Consider the following 17344-nt stretch of genomic DNA (forward strand, 5'->3'; position numbering starts at 1 on the left):
GTTTTATTAAAAAATAATGAATATATGATATTATTAGGATTCCTGATATTTTTCCTGGTGGTATGTTGGAATATGATTGTGTTTGCCCAGTAAAGCAATTAATAGAATTTACATCCATTAATCACTTACATGATGTTACCACATGCCATCAGCTATCCCAGTTCTAACAGCTGAAGCTTACCCCTGGAGTCAGCTCTGACTTTCTTTATTCCTAATCAGCATCCCTGGATGCAGCAGACCAGGCCCCATATCATCTCCACCCAGGCATCTTCTTGATCACCAGGGATTCCCAATGGAGCTTTCTTTCAGTCAACACATTCCTGATAAGCTTTGAAAACTTGATTTACCTTTTGTGGTTCCTCTCATTCTTCAGATTAAATGACATAAAAGACCCAAGGATATGCTGCAGAAGGCACTACCCTGCATATCACAATGTCTACAGAAATCTGCTGTAAATATTTCTGTTCCACTTTCTGAGGAGACAGTGGTTGAATGACAGTTCTAAAGGGTTCTGAAGAGGAGGGCATCCTCTTTTCTGTCAGGGAGTAGCCAGGAATGGGGTGTAGGCCAGAAAAAGGTTGGGTCAGGCTGGGATTGCTAAAACAACCAAGATGACTCATTTCCCTAAGAAGACTGCTGAGAAAAAAATTATTTCCTCCCTTGCTCTTTCTTTAGCTCAAACACAGCACTCAGGGCAGTAGACTTTTGGCACCAGGAAAAACATGTCAGGTCAAGTCACACAAACATTGCCTCTGGGTTTGAGCTATTTCTTTAGAGTTCAGATACAGCTAGAGCAGGGTAGAAGTAAATAAGTAAACAGTTCCTTGAACATTGGCTACAACTGGTCTCTAAGCCTGAAATTGTGACCTTCAGCAAGTTCCTTGTGTTTTGGGGGCCTATTCTCTATTCTTTGAACTTGTCACAGTAACCCCTTCATCTTGAGTTTGCTTGGAGGAAGTTTCAGAGAGTTCTTAGATAAAGAACACAATCAATAATGCCTATTTGTGTTTCATTCCTTCCAAACAAACTGTCAGGAAATGGTTTTGTACTCTTGGTGAGTATTCTTTCCTACTCCAGTGACCACATTTTACCTTCTTATGGATAAGGTCTAGTCTATTTAATTGTACTAGGCTGATTGATCGGTATGCATGATAATCCAGAGGCTTACAACTGGCTTTTGTGAGCAGCCTCTGCTAAGTGGATGTTCTAGGGAAAAGTGAAACTCTCCCATTTATGTGTGCAGGTGCACTGTTTTTGTGCTGTGACTTTTTCACTTGTTAACTTCAACCCTTGGGAGTTTTCATTTTCTTCCATATTCAGGGCTTTATAGTTGGAAGGGATATTGACGCATTTATGTTTATATGTCTATGAGTATAAAATGGAAGATCATTAGTGCATATTGATCTTCCAGGAAACAAATCACAGAGTAGACAAAATCTACTTCTTACTCTGCTCCTCATGCAAGTAACAGAAAGGACAGACAGACACAACAAGAACTTGCATGTTTCCTTCTCTCTATCAAGTAGATTTTCAGAGGCCAATTGCTCCAAAAGGCAAAGTTTCCAGCCCCAAGATCATTCTGAAATGTATCAGAGAATGTAATCTTGTTTATTATGGGTCTTGCCCATTGCTGAAATTGGAGGTATATGCTAATATCCTCTGAGACAAAATTTGATCTTAGAGAACTTCCAGGTCATCATCTGTGTTTCCATCCTCAGTACTATCTTCTGCACTGGAAATTTACATGACTTAAATATATACGAATGCTGGCAGAGGTTAAGCCCACATGTAGGCTGACAGGGGTTAAACCCAGATGCAGGCTAACTTGAGAAAGGACACAACTGACTCTTCCAAAAATAATAGAGACTCTCAGTGAAGAGGAAATTTAAAGTGCAAGTAAAAACTTCATCTGATGACCACATCAAGACATATTAAAAGAACAAATTTAGAAAGGAGAGAAGTCCATAATACCAATAAAAATTTTAAGCAGAAAAAGAATATAGATTTGACGAGGAGGGTGCAAACAGAGACCTATTTGAATTGGAGGCAAGTTAATTATATTTAAAAAAAAAAAGACGTCTCCAGAAAAAATCTTTTTTTCAGTGCAACAGTTAAGTTCCTTCATATTATAGAGACATATACACAATGTTAACAACCATGAAAAACAATACAAAACGCCCTCCATTTAACAAGTAGAAAAATATAACTACTATATATGGCAACTGTGAATCTAATACTGTACAGAAGTCATTTGTGGGTTTTACAAATAAATTATAGCTTAAATGCATTTTTAAAATTCTTTCCCCCCTGCCCACAGATGTACACCAGAAGTTACAACAGGCCAAGTCCCTGGCCTAACTGACAGCAAATCAGTGCCAATCGAATGTTCTGCCCACGAGCTCGAAGAATTTCTTATTTGGCTCATGAAAATATTCGTGCAGTTTATCAAGTAGTTTGGGATCCACTTGGGGGTGTGCCCGGCCTTTGGACTCATGTAAGCAGCGGTCCTTGCCGCTGTCTCGCAGGCAGTAGAAGCCCTTGGTTTTGTTAAAGTAGAAGTTTGAAGCGTTGATCTGCGGAGACAGTTTCAGGAACCTTTCAACCTTCTGGATCTCAGGAAAAGGGTCTCTGATGAGCCGGTCGCCATCCACGATGTGGATGTGGCCTAGTGGGAAGAAACGCAGCCAGTTCAGCATGTGTGCGTGGTACAGACTGCGGTTGAGAGCCTTGTAGTCCATGTTGAGCCGGCCATCTCGCACCAGGAGGTCCTCGATAGGTGGGTAGGGCTTGCGCTTCTGAAGGTGGTTATACAACACCTGGGTGTAGTCAGACAGCACGCGCTCTGAAGGGTCCCTCAGGATGAGCAACAGGCGGATAGCAGGGTTCATGTTGTAGATTCTCTCAGGCACTTTGGGCGAAGTGAAGTAGGCGGGTGTCTTCTCCACGGTAAGCTGGTTTGGGGAGGAGAAGGGCATCTGGGTGAGGTACCAGCCCAGGCCTTGGCTGTAATGCTCCTCCCAGTCAAAGAAATGAACCTCATTCTCAGCCGCTGCCACATCTGGATGCAAGCTGAGCATCTCCAGCAGTGCTCGGGTACCACCCTTGCGAACCCCAATGATGATGGTCTGTGGTAACTGCTTTGTGGAACCATTGGCCGCTGCACCTTCTCGGGTGTCCTCCTGGAGGGTACCCACTTTTCTCAGAAGCTCCTGCTGTCTGGGACCCGGGCCGGAAACAGCTGGGTGGGAAGGCACGAGCTGGGGCCGGGCCACCAGCAGCACCGCACCCAAGAGCAGCAAGGTCATGCTGTACACCTTGGGAACTTCACTGGGTCACACACCCCTGGATCATGAAGTGGCAGCAGAGATGCCTCCAACTTACTGGAACATGAGTGTCTCCAGGTGCAAATTACTAGGGAGGAAAGGAAGAAATATTAACCCCAAATAAACATGGAAGTAATCTATACATGGAACATCTATAGTCATGTGCCCTGCCCTACCACTCCCAAACTCTTTTTACAATAAAGTAGGTGTGGCAGACATTTTCTATAAAGGGCTAGCAAGTAAATATTTTAGGCTTTGTGGGACACACAGTTTCCATGGCAACTCCAACTCCAACTGTTTTTTATAGATCTGAAGAATCCAGAGACAGTAGATAGAGCAAGGGTGTGGCTGTATTTCAACAAAACTTTGTTTATGGACACAAAGTTTGATTGTCAAATAATTCTCATATAGTATTAAATATCACTCTCCATCTTAAGATTTATTTCAGTTTCAAGTGTGTGTGTGTGTGTGTGTGTGTGTGTGTGTGTGTTCACACATCTTTGCCACATGAGTGCAGGTGACAGCAGAGGCAAGAGGCCTATGATTCACCCCAGGTTGGAATTACAGGCCATTGTGACCCACACAGAAGTGGGTGTTAGGAAGTGAACTCAGGTTCTTGCAAGAGCATTTTGTGCTGTTAGCCACAGGGCCATCTTCCTTAACCTCTTAAATAGCCTGGTAGCTGTACAAAAGGAGGCTTTCCATAGCAGCCAGAGTTTACTAATTCCTGGTATAAAGAAATGGGTGTTTCTACACCCTTTTCACTCCAGAAAAAAAAACTAAGAAATAGCTCCCTCCTGTCAGCCTCCGGCAGAGGTGTGAGTGATATAGAAGCAGGTTGTCTTCTGCATCCCATGTCTCCCACCAGAGGTTTCTATTCCAATGAGGTAGATAATTATATGTGGATGAGCAAATGTACAATCCAGTGCCTTCATCCAGCATCAAACTTTGGCTGCTGCCTCTCATCATGTGTGCTATGCTTTGGAGCTTTGGGTTTGAAAAATTGTATACAGGCAGATATGCCAATAGGCTGAACCAGTATCTGAAGCTACACTCTTGCATTAAGAACAGGTCTGATCAGCTGCCTGTCTGATTGGGAGGAAGGGCATCCTCCCTGGCTCATGAGCAAGAATCAATGGCTACGGTTTCATCACTAGGTTTGGGTATTGTTTCTTGAATTTGGCAATAGTTAATGTGTATATACTGACTGCAGGCAGTAGGCAGCAGGATGACTGAAACAGGTTGGGGTTGTATGTTAGGATTATATTCTATGGAGAAGTGTTTACTCATTTGCCTAAACAATTGGAAAGTCTTTTTAACAGAGGAAGCCACTGAAGTATGCCTAATGGGATTAAAAGGGAAACATAACCAGAAGAGAACGAAGCTTTCTTGGGCACAAAGTTTTACTAGTTATAAAGTGGTCCACAGCTGACATTTTTCACTGTCACCACAACCACATAGTGTGGCATAGGAAGTCAGGGATACTATCATCATCAGTTTATTGCTGATGTTCTTATGTAAGGACATTAAAAATGTCATAATTCATTTCACAACTCAGGACCCAAATTAAAAGCTTAAATGGAGACCTTTGGGCTTACAAACTTCCTCCCTCAGCTTGTCTGAACTGCACTGGTTGTTGGGATAAAGTCATTCCAGGACATTAACTGCTAGCCTAGATGCAGGGACTCACACAGATGACAAGCTATGGATACTGCCCTGAAAAGTGGACAAATGAGAACCTGTGTTTTTCATTCTCCAACTAAGAAGAAGTAGAGGCACTGATTTGTTTTGGTTATCAACAAAGAATTGGAAAAGCCCCTGTCTTGGGACTGTAGGGGTTTTCCACTCAGTTTAACATTTGCCTCTTCTTTAAATCAATCTTGTCATTTACTTGCTAGAAGATCAAATGCAGGATTTCCAATTTTGTGGCTGTACTAGTTGATCTGTTTGCCTCAGACACTAGGTTAGACAGTCTGGAAAGTGTGTTAAAAATAAGAGCGGGAACTGGAGGATGGCTCAGCAGTTACAGGTACTGGCTGCTTTTTCAGAGGACCTAGCTTCAATTCCAGCACCCACATGATGGTATATTACTGGCTGAAACTCCACTCCAGGGGATCTGATACCTTCTTCTGACCTCCACAATCATACACACACATGTAGTATACATACATACATAGATGAAGATAAAACACTCATACACCTGAAATAAAAACTAAAATAATAATATAGTAATGCAAGTTTTAAAAGGCAAAATAGTGAGCACTGAACAAGAGAAAAGTCTTTGGAGAGAGCCAAACACACAGAAAAATGGATTTATGGACAATGCAATATTGCAAGAAGGAACTTGAGTTCAGTGAGGAAGCCCTTGCAGGAAAGGTGTTCATGGGGTGTATGATTACATAGTGTGGGTTAGGTTGGTTTTCAAAGGGGTGACCTCAGTGTAACAGGACTGCTTTCCTTGGTGAAAGGATTCAGAAAGCTGTACCTAATTTCATTTCCCTCTCCACTGTTCACATGGGTGAAGCCAAGGAGCACTTGTACCTGCCTTGTATACAGTTGAGGGTGGAGTGCACAGAAGGTCAGGCTGACATAATGACACACAGGTAAAGTATAAGTGGCACTAACTCTGCCATGCTGGAATGCCTTATCATGTGTGGGGGAACTGTTGTCATGTTCTTAGAGTTGTGTCTTTGGACTCCAGGACTCGGGAACAACCAATGATTCACAGCATTCAGCACTCATGTGACAAACATACAGACTACAGCTGACATCTGTACTATCTGCCTGCTCATGCTTTCTCCACTTTAACTTGAAGAAATTCAGTCAGCACAGCATACACCTGACTTTTCCTCCTAATTGGGAGTTACCAGTAGATAACTAAGATGAGAAGGTACTAAATATGGTTTGTCTGAAATGCTAAAAGTGGGAAAAATAATCCAATTTGTTATCCAGTACCAGATGGTCAGCCCTGAAAACAAACATACAAGTAACATTCTACAGACTAAACAGGATGTGTGTGTATGTGTGTGTGTATGTGTATGTGAATGTGTATGTGTGTGTGTGTGTGTGTGTGTGTGTGTGTGTCTGTGTGTGTGTGTGCATTTGTCTGTGTTTCTACATATACACTTACACATGTAACAACAATTAATGAAAAAAGAGGACATTAATTTGAAAGAGAGCAAGAAGAGGTCTATGGAAGGTTTTGGAGAGAGAAAATGGAAATGAGAAATGATGTAATTATATTACAATATCAAAAAAAGAAAAATTTAAAACAGTACTGTTAGTAACTTAAAAACTCCTTGTTTGTTTCTCTTTCACACTTTCTATAAATACATTTTATTATGTATACACCTCTTGCATTCTAAAAATATTGGTGTTATATTGATAAAACTGACTTGCCCCCTCACGTACATGCACATATACATATATTATGTATGGTGGGCCTATATACAAACATATGTACAAATATATACAGCACATATATTTACAGCTACCTATATGCTATACAGACGCCATGATGTATCTAAGATGTATGTATATGTATTTATGTATATTGAATATGTAAATGTATATAATATACATATTACTATATTAACACATTTGTGTATATAATACACATGTACACAGTAGCCTTATGTTTCTCATGCTTTGACAATTCAGTCTCTTGATGATACAACCAGAATTACTTTGTCTTTTACTCACAAGAAAGAAAACATCTCCAAGCTCACATGAACCTGCAAACAGTCTCTGGGTCATCCTGACCTTGTCAATGTTATTTTAAACAACAAAGAAGACAGTCTTTTAGTCTTTGCCTTTCATTTCACACATGAGGAGATCCTGAGATGACTTGGCTATGGTCACATGGAAACTCTAGGCCTGGAACTTTTGGCCCCTGAATTCCAATTTATCTGGGTGCTGTCAAAACTGTCTCCCAAGCAGGTGATCTTGATACACCACAATGATAATGCTAAAGAGGTATTAAAAAAGAAAGACCCAAAAGCCGGGCTGTGGTGGTGCACACCTTTAGTCCCAGCACTTGGGAGGCAGAGGCAGGCGGATCTCTGTGAGTTTGAGACCAGCCTGGTGTACAAGAGCAAGTTCCAGGACAGCCTCCAAAGCCACAGAGAAACCCTGTCTGGAAGAAAAAAAAAAAAGACCCAATGTAATACTCTCAGCTATGACAATTCCTCAGCTCCCGATTCTAGAACTCAAATATACAAATATTACATTTTGCATAGCACTAAGGCCATTTATTGCTTTTAGGCAGTAGATGGACAACAAGATCTGGACAGCCTGTAGAGCCAGGAGTTTGATCTTTAGTTTTGAGTTTGGTCAAAGTGACTGTCGGTATGCCTCAGTCTGATGAACTGTGAAATAAGGGTGTTTCAGTCTACTCCGAATGATTGTTTTGAAACATGAATGAAGAACTGTGTACCAAAGAGAATTACCTAATAGAAAGGGGACACACTTGTACTTTAAACTTTCCTAGAAGCCACATGAGAAAAATACATTTTATAAAACTCAATGTATACACAATGTCATTGTTCCAGAAAAAATCATGTTATAAAATTGATGAGCTATGTTTTCAAAATTTTGCAGTAAATCTTTATCATCTAGTGTTCCTCTCTCTGACAACAGCATTCCACTCCAGGACCCTTTATGGCCTGGAGTGACTGAGGCAGGTAAGGACAGAGGGCTGTTTATGATGTTGTTCTTCACCTGACACTTTCATAGAGAGTCCCCTCCCCACTAACAGAGAAGTTTCTGTGGAGGGAAAGGACAAGGAAGGAAGCCCAAACTTGCAGGTGACATAAATACATTCATACTCTATCTGTTGGTAACTTCCTTGTCTCCCACAGGAAATAAACCGGGTGACCTTGAACACAGAGGGCTATCTGAAAGCTTGGAGCTGCCAAGGGCACAGTCAGACTATTCCACAGCACCTGAACCTGAGGCCAGGCACCCTGGAAAGCAAAGTGACAGCAGCTCCAGCTTCCATTGGCACTAGGCCTTGGACTGGCAGCTTCACACATAGCATGCCTGCTGTCTTGATGATGAGCCCTCAAGACAACTAGCATTGGTATTGGAAAGCTGAACTCAAAGGAATCAGGTTTGTCAGGAAAGAATGAGGACATCTTGCTTCCTAGTATAATCTCAGCAAGCAGACACAGGGTCTTTTGTGCCTCTCACTCCTTCACAGCACCTGGGATTAGTGTAGGTGCTGCAAATCAAACCCTCAAAGGGTCCTTGTGAAAGCAGTAAGTGCCCTTAATCACCTAGACACCCATCTCTCCAGCTCCTTCATTAGATTCTTAGCCAAAACTTGTGTAGCTAACAAGCCTTTGGCTTTACATTCTGTTGTCTAGTCAAACCTCAAATGGTGGACAAAATTTCTGTGAAGACTCAGACTGGCTAGGCTCATCTTTTAGAGATGGATTACTAGGTCTAAGAGGGAAGTCATCCACTTCCCAGCTCCTTTCATCAAAGAGACTGTTTTCTGTGTATTGGGTGACAAATTAAGAACCAGAAGGCTTCAGATATCTCAGCCTTGCTATAACAATACTGAATACCAGGTAAGGGAAACCAAGAGTCCAGTACATAGGCTCTCCCAGAGGGTGGCCTTCATTATCCTTTGAATTCAATCCACATTGTGCAGGCTAGGGAGACCCTTAGTGTGAGACCTGCATCCTACTTAGGCTTTAATTCCTTCCTTTTGCCTAGTTCTAGCCATAGTAGCTTCTCTATCCTTTATAGCACACCAAATTCATCCCATCTTTGGACTTGGCATTCTCAGCTCCCTGTTTCCAGAATGTTGTGCCCCAGACTTTGTGAAGCTATCTCTTTCTTGCTATTCAGGTTTTATTTCAAACGTCAGCTTTCACTCAACAGTTTTCACATTATCCCATTTTAAAGTCTCCGTCCATTTGTTCCAAATCATATCTGCTCTGCACCTCTCCACCCAGTCACTCTTGCTGTTGAGTCTCCTGGCAGTGCCTTATCTTTCTGAGATGCCTGTTCCTGGGTATGGCATGATTCCTGGCACACTGAAGAGAGTAGAGGCATATTTTCTCCATGAACTTGTCAAATGCAGTGGCCAGTAAGGCCAATGGCTATAAGTTACTGAGAACAGATTTCAATTTAGCAAAAGGTGAAGCATAACAGTCTATGCACTGAAAAGGCTGCCCAAATGTAACATCTCTTCTTTTCCAAGAGAGTCAAAAAGAAGCCAGATGTTGAAAGGGGGCTTCATATTGCTCAGTGATTGGACAAGCTCACCCAGGAGTTTAGAAAACATCTTAATTAAAAAGAGGGGTATCTATGAAATAACCCTTCAAAATATTTTAATTTTTCCATAAGTCTCCTTATTACATAACTCACATTATGACTCAGACTCCAAATGTAATTAACTTTAATATACTCTCACAATCCCACCAGTCTGATGGTGAACATATTCATGATCAGAAGAAATAAGCAGAATATTTCATGAGAGAAACAGTGGTGTCTATGTGCCTTTGTCGTCAAGATACTGTCACAGTCCCTCCACCTAATGTGAGAACACAGCTGGCTCAAGCAAGTAGGTTCTCTAGGGTAAAGGACTTTGAGATTTCACAAAAACAGATGGAAAGGAAGAGGTTATTTGCTGAGCAGCCACTGTGTGCCATACAGTAAGCACCCAAGCAAAGGCCTCCTCTAAAACCTACAACACCACAACCAGCAAGAGTGGTTGCTCTCATTTCATTTCATTTCATTTCATTTCATTTCATTTCATTTCATAGTTTTAAGCAATGAAAAGGTAGTAGAGAATGGTGAAAATGCAAGGGAGCTCTGGTAATAAAACAGACCCAAATGGGAATTCATATAGTTACATGATACCATGTAAGTATATCACCTCTTAAGGACTCAGTGCATCACCCCCTCTGCTCTCCAGGAAAATATGTAGACCCAAAGCTGTCAAGGGGGTATTGTATCAAGAGAGTGGGGCCTGTAGACAGCAGCATCAAGATTAACATGTGCACAAAACGAGTTTGCAGGGAAGGGCTCAGAATACTTCTAGACTTGGCACAGATGGAATAAACAGAACTTGTCTGAGAGAAGCCAAAGATTCACAAACATGACAGAGGCAGGTACTTTGTAGCAGACTGATAAAGAGTCACAAGTCATAAGTCATAAGTCTCAAGACCTATGTCTAATTCTTTGTCCTTGGCCACCGGACCTGGTTCAGTAAGTGGCCCTGAGAATCAGAGCCATGCCTATACAAATTCTACTAAATGGATCTAAGCCTAGAGCTTAGACAATCAGTACAAAGCTATTATTCATGCTAAATAGCACACAGTAGGTCCTCAACAAATATCAATGTCATACTTTTCTCCCCATGGCAGTTATGGAAGCACATTATTAAAGTTAAATAGCCTCTTAAATGCCACAGAACCATGAAGCATCAAAACTAAACTCCAGGGTCCTTCTCTAAGGCCCTTGCTTTGCCTTCTCTATGGACACTACATGTGCATTCCCAGCAGAGGCGGAAACTCCTGAAAAAGCTAGAGAAGATGGCAGAAGGCACCTGCTCTAATAAACTGCTGTGCAAAAACTGCTTCTTTCAAGTCTCCCATGGTGATGAGTGATTTAATTTTCTGGAATGTACTAAAACCCGAGTAGAGACAGTTTCAACAACAAAACTGTCATTTTTTTTTATATGCAACTAAACTGGGCAATCGAAAGCATCAGGTTATTTGTTCATTCTGAAGAGTCAAAAATGTCTTCACTTTCATTTTTGCACAATGATTTAAGAGTCTGTTGCCGTGGTGTCACATTTCCATCCTTGGCAGGGCATCTTGGAAGGCAAGGAATAGGAAACAGATTCAGCCTGTGCCTGTCAGGCTGTGAAAGGACATGGGTATTTCGAGACCTCCATAAATATTTATTTTTCTTGAAATTGCCTATACATGACACTCCTCAGCCAACATTGACATTCGGTTTGGTTTGGAGTTATGATAATTGCTGTCTTGTAGGATGAGCTGGGAAGGATGCAGGGTAGGAAGGACCAAAGGGCAGCTCACGTAATGTTAATAAATGCTCCTGGAGCACTTTTTCTGTCTGAAGCAAACAAGTAAAAGTGGGCCCAAGTTCCCTTCAATGTGATTCATACTCTTGGAATGCAGTTCCTCCAAGCTTTCTGAGTTCCCTGGAGTCCTCCACAATGCTGAAAGGTTCCAAATCCACAAAAGGTTACCTGGATAATGGACACTGCTGTATAGGATTGGTTTTGGTGTGTGTGGGGTGGGGGGGATATCTTGTCAAGGACAGAAAAGCATCATATGCCCTTGCAGGATTGGGACGCATACTCCCTCCCCCACACAGGGCAGCTGGAAGTCAAGCAACACAACAGTGTCCTCCCCTTTGAGTACAAGATTAGAACCCAAGGACCCTGCAGAGGTGTTAGAAGGAAGTGACTCCAGCTTCCTCACCCAGTCCAGGCTACATCAAGATCTAAAGAACTATAGCTGCCCAAGTGGAGGTCTACACACCAACCATTTGGGGTCTAGTTAAAGAGGAAAATGGCCCTCTGAAAATTCAGGGAGAGGTGTGGATTTCTGTACCCCTAAGTTCTCAGAGGCACTGGTCTACTGACCAGCCCATGGAAGGGCCTGGGACCTCAATACCCATTACAATCCTCACTGCTTTAGTCTGTAGAAGCACTGTTCTTTGTTTTCCATTTGTTTTTCACTGGGTGGATATAGCTTGCTTTTAAACCCAGGATTAAGAACAATCCTGGTAGACAACAAAGAGAAAGATCTGTCTGGCCACAGAGGCGGAGCTATTTGAGGAAGAGGATAACAAGAATTTGGAATTAACAGAGGATTTCTAGCCAAAGTCCAGGTTTCTATCTCAGCTCTGTAAGTTAAAATCTGTAGGATGGCCCTGAAACTCTAAAGAGTTTTGATCCTGTATTTTTATTGTAAGGATTAAATAAAATAATATATATGGAGCACTTAGGACCCTGCTGTATTGCGTAGTGCATATGGCATCATTTCAAATCATGGTGGCTAATTTTATCCCTAAAAATGCTGCATGGTATAAATAGGATCTAGAGATAATTAGTCAAATGCATTTGTTCGTAAGCCAAACTGCTGCAGTGACTCAACTAGACAGAAGCTCAAGGAAGAAGGGACAGTGACACACAGGCAGGATCAGACTCTGAGGACAGCACAGAGCAGGGCCTTGATAAGAGTCCCCGACCATAGACAAAAGTGGAACAGCAGGTGCAAGTAGCTGCAGCTCCAGAGAAAGGAAGGAGGCAGTGTTCCTTCTCAATGTGCTTCATGTGCCGTTGCCGGGCACAGAAGGCAGCAATGACCTAAATAAATCCTTCATTACACACAGAAACATACTGGCATAGGCAGCACACGGCAGAGCTCTGTGGCAGGAGGGAGGACAGGGCCTCTCTTTTTATCATGTAGCTGAGTGGAAAAAGGGCCTGCCAGTAGATTGGGGGATGGAGTTGGGTGCTGCAGACTCTTGTGTGTGGCTGTAGACTTGCTCCAGCTGAGACACAACCTCTGACAGGTGCATTCTTAGCTGAAGGTGAGCCTTGCTGGGTAGGGCAGACTGTCATCCATCATGCCACATGTGGCAAGCACTCATGAGTTCTGTGCATTTTCCCAGAAATGCAAAGATACAAGACAAATGAGAGGCACAAAGTTATGCACCAAAACCTTTAGCTGTCATTTTATGGTACCATTTCACAGAAAAAAGAAACTGATAAAGGCAAAGAGCAAGAACACAAAGTTTTGCACACAAAAGTGCTACACAGATTAGGACAGCACAGTGTCCTGACCCTATACCTATGGACACAAACTACAGTTTGGATCTGTGCTTTTAGGGTGGTGGACAGGAGAGGCCGGAACAATTTACAGTTGTAAGCAAATATGTGCAAAGCAAAGCAATGCAAAGCAAATTCTTCCTCTTACACAAAACTCAGGATTTGCTTAACTTCTTAGGCCACTTTAAAGGAATGAAACATCCATGTCTTTTCAACATTCATACTTTGAAGTGCTGATTGTATTTGCAAGTCAGAGTCTTTGAGAAGTGATTTAGGTGAGGCCATGCAGTTAGGGTCCTGATCTGAAAGGACAGGTATGCTTCTAAGGAGAGGAAATGAAATGAGTTCTTTTATGTGTCCAACATGTGTGAAGTCAAAGAAGGGAGCTGTCCATAGGCCAGGAAGAAAACCATATAAAAAAGTGAGTTTCTCAGCACCTTGCTCTTGAGAGCTCATCCTCTAGGACCCTGAGTAAAGGATGCCTGCCTTTCAAACACCTATCCCTAGTATCTGTTAGAACAGCTCCACTAGCACAAAGTCCTGAGGGACAGAACAGCAGAACTAAGCTCTTTGCTGGAAGCCCTTCTGCTGTGTAAGCACAGGACCGCCTGCTGGATCCAGGCAGGTGACATCATGTATCAAGTCAGTTGACCGTTAGGGGCTGTGGCAAGCAAGCTGTGCACATGACCTGTTGAAAGAGGCAGCTGTTGTCTACTCTGACATCATTCAAGTCCAAGGACTGGAATGGTACTCTAGTTTTTCCAGATTCGACTGTGGATATTAAAATGAGAAATATTGTTTTTGTTAATGTAATACAAGATTATTTGCTGTTAAATAAAGGGAAGTTAAGAAAAAAAAAAGATAGAGAGTAAACCAAACCTGTAAGTTTTGATGCCTAAGATCTTGAGTTCTCCTGCAGGTGAGCACTCACTGCTCCACAGTGGCTTCTGCAAGGTTGCTGAGCTTGCATGGAGTTCTAGAGATACATAAACAATCTATTCATTGTCTTTGAAGAGTTCTCTCTAATATGGAAGGCAATATAAAGGAGCTAATTCTAAAGTTTCTGAATGAACATGAAGGGAGCCTTGTAAATAAAAGACTTCAATGGTAGAGAATTGGAGATAAGCAGGTGTACCTAAAAAGAAGCCACAGGGAGGTGACACCCGGGCACCATCATGGAGGAGATATGGGGCTTACTTCACAGGCCCCTTAGCAAGGCATTCATTCTAGAGGTTTTTTTTTTTTTTTTTTTTTTTTTTTTTTTTTTTTTTTTTTTTTTTTTGAGCAGGAAACCTGGGTAAGTGTGCATACCCTCTAACCTAGCATTTGCTATGGGGCTCACATGCTGTTGGTGAGTCTTGACAGGGATGAAATTTTACGAGGACTCCACAGTGTAGAAGCCCAACAGGAGAATGAACACAGCATTCTGAGTTTGAATTCCTACAAGGCCACTTAATTGGATAGATTCCAACTTTGGGAAAATTACTGGAAATTCTTGGAAATCCCTGCTTAGAAATTTTTTATACATGTGTTCTTGGTTGACCATAGGCATTAAAAACCAAATATTTAGGCCAGGCATGGTGGCATACACCTGCAATCCTAATGCTAAAGAAGCAAAGGCAGAAGGACTGGGCTGCATAATGAGATCCCGTCTCAAAAGCAAAATAAAATGAAAAAATAAAATTTTGTACACATGTTTCTATACTGACAGTGTGGCTGCCTTGACACATCGATGTGAAAAATGTATGTTGAACAAAACAGCCCATATCCCAGCTGAGCAGGGAGGTACAGCACAGAGTGTTGGTCATTTCTGTGGGTAACCTCACAACTGACTTGGAGGTGCAGCAGAGAGCTGCCCAACATCCCAAGAGAGGATTGTAGCAAACATTGCTGGCTCAGATTTAAAACTAAAATACAATTTCTGATGAATGTTTATCATTTTCTTACTAAAGTTGAAAAGTCCTATGTTAATATCACATCTTGTCTGTATTGCTAAGCACCATGAATGAACCAGAGAGAGAACAATGCCATAGACAACCACAGGCTGGGGAGATTCTACGTGTAAAAAACACTTGGCATGCAAGTGGACCTGATTTTGAATTCCTGGGACCCATATAAAGCTCAGTGTGATAACATGTATGCCGCCAGTGTTACAGTGAGCTAGGAAGTGGAGATAAGAGAACCCCCTGGAAGCTCAAAGGCCAGCTGATCTGGAATGCACAACTATGCACAAAGGAAGAGACACCCTGTCTCAAACAAGGTGAAAAGTGAGATTCTACACATTAGGTGATCCTCTGACCTCATCATGCATGTGTACAACTACACACACACACACACACACACACACACACACACACACACACACACACACACGCACGCACGCACGCACGCACGCACACACACACACACACACACACACACACAGAAAGAGAGAGAGAGAGAGAGAGAGAGAGAGAGAGAGAGAGAGAGAGAGAGAGAGATTTTTAAGACAAAACAATGCCCATGAGGAACTCAGGAGGGAAGTTGAAATGGAAATAACCCAAGTCAGGCACCACAGTCAGCAGTGGTTTATATTGACCATATCTTTTCTCTGACTAAATCTGTAGCCATTAATGGAAAAGCATTCTTTGACCTCCTCTGCTCCAAACACACACACAAATCATAGTGAATTATACTTTACAAAAACAACAACATTTAAATGTTACTTGAGTTCAACATGTCTTTATTATGTTCAGCTTTGGTGCTACAAAATTAATTAGTGCCTCATTTTTTTTTACTTAAACTTCAATTTATCCATAATGAATCCACTGTAAACAAGGGACACCTATTTTGTTATCTTGCTTATCTAAAAGCCACATCCTCTATCCATATATTGCTGCCCTTGACAAAACTCTGTTGGAGTTCTCTCATTATTTCTTACTATAATTCCAATATCTTCAGATCAAATGTGATGCTATTTGTCAAGAGAGATCATTATGAACCTCATCTTTCATTCTTTCAGAGTATAAACACAAAATGATTGATTTGTACTTTGTACCTTTAACATATTATTTATTTTTACTTAGATAAAGCACTTGAAACATGTTGGCATCAGCAGGAAAATTTCTAGAATCAGCTAGATGAATACTGGCACTCACAATGGGAAGGTTTGTGGAGTTACGAGTTTGGCTTTGAATCCCAGCTGCAAAGATATTCCCTTGTGTAACCCAGATCAAATCCTGTGTTCTCTGTGTCTTGTTTTCTTATCTGAGATGTGGAGATTGCAACAGTACTGACTTTGTACGATTGTCATGAGAACCAAAGGAAGTGTTAGTACAGAAAAGCCTAAAGAGAGGGCCTGGCATAGAGAAAATCCTCATGAAATGTCAGCATTGTTGCTCTCTGACTTCTGTCTTCCACTGTAGCTGATAAAAGCTCTATTCAGGTAGTCTAAGTAACTAACCTAGATAATCTCAGCCATACACAACAGGTCTCCACAAAAGGTCCCTTGCTTGAAAGGGCCATTGCTTGGAAATGGATGCCTGTTAAGCTACTGTCAGGAGCTGGGATCTAGTCTAGTGTTGTGCTCTGACTTCTTTGTGGCCTTGTCCAAGATTTAGGGATATTCTAAACTTCGTTTGAACAGGGAAATAATTAAGACACAGGTTCTAACTATTTAACACACCTCTTAAAAGATAAATATTCAGAAAATTAAGACATCCTCATGTGTCTTAGTAATTACCCAAGATTCAGAACAGGATGATTCCTGTTGAGTTAGCCATAAAGCCTTATCACTTAATCCATCATCAGCTGACAGGCACAGGTTAAATGCAGGAACACATACCAAATTTCCAAACTGCTAAGGTGTTCTTGATGCCAAGAAGTAGGAGAATAACACAATTTTTAAAAGCTAAATCTACTGTCTTAAGATCACAGCTAACACTTATTCAGTTAATATAACTGAACCAAATATCTAGCTTAGAGTAGATCAAATAGACTGAAGAACAGTCTGTAAGAGATGTTTAGTTATTACAAGAATAAAGTACGATACGACGACAGTAGTATGTTACTATTATGGACATATTGTGGTTTGACTGTCTCTCCCCAGGTGCTCACTGTTCCAGGAAACTGGACAGTGAAATAATCACTTCTACAATGAGAAGCAAAAGACTGGAGCTGGTAATGAATTTAGCAACTGAAAAAAGTTTGCAGTATACTTCTT

The 17344-nt window shown here is 41.6% G+C and overlaps 1 protein-coding gene across 1 annotated transcript in view; it reads right to left on the bottom strand.

The window, feature by feature from the left end:
* Nucleotides 1–1500: 1500 nt before the first annotated feature.
* Hs3st1 (heparan sulfate-glucosamine 3-sulfotransferase 1) overlaps nt 1501–17344 on the bottom strand; it is a 30507-nt gene continuing 14663 nt past the window's right edge. The window contains exon 2 of the mRNA XM_027387026.2: nt 1501–3411. Within this exon, the coding sequence (XP_027242827.1) occupies nt 2370–3305 (936 nt within the window). The 5' untranslated portion in view covers nt 3306–3411 and the 3' untranslated portion in view covers nt 1501–2369. The remainder of the gene's footprint in view (nt 3412–17344) is intronic.

This window comes from Cricetulus griseus (assembly GCF_003668045.3).
Source record: "Cricetulus griseus strain 17A/GY chromosome 1 unlocalized genomic scaffold, alternate assembly CriGri-PICRH-1.0 chr1_1, whole genome shotgun sequence".
NCBI classification, from domain to species: Eukaryota; Metazoa; Chordata; class Mammalia; order Rodentia; family Cricetidae; genus Cricetulus; species Cricetulus griseus.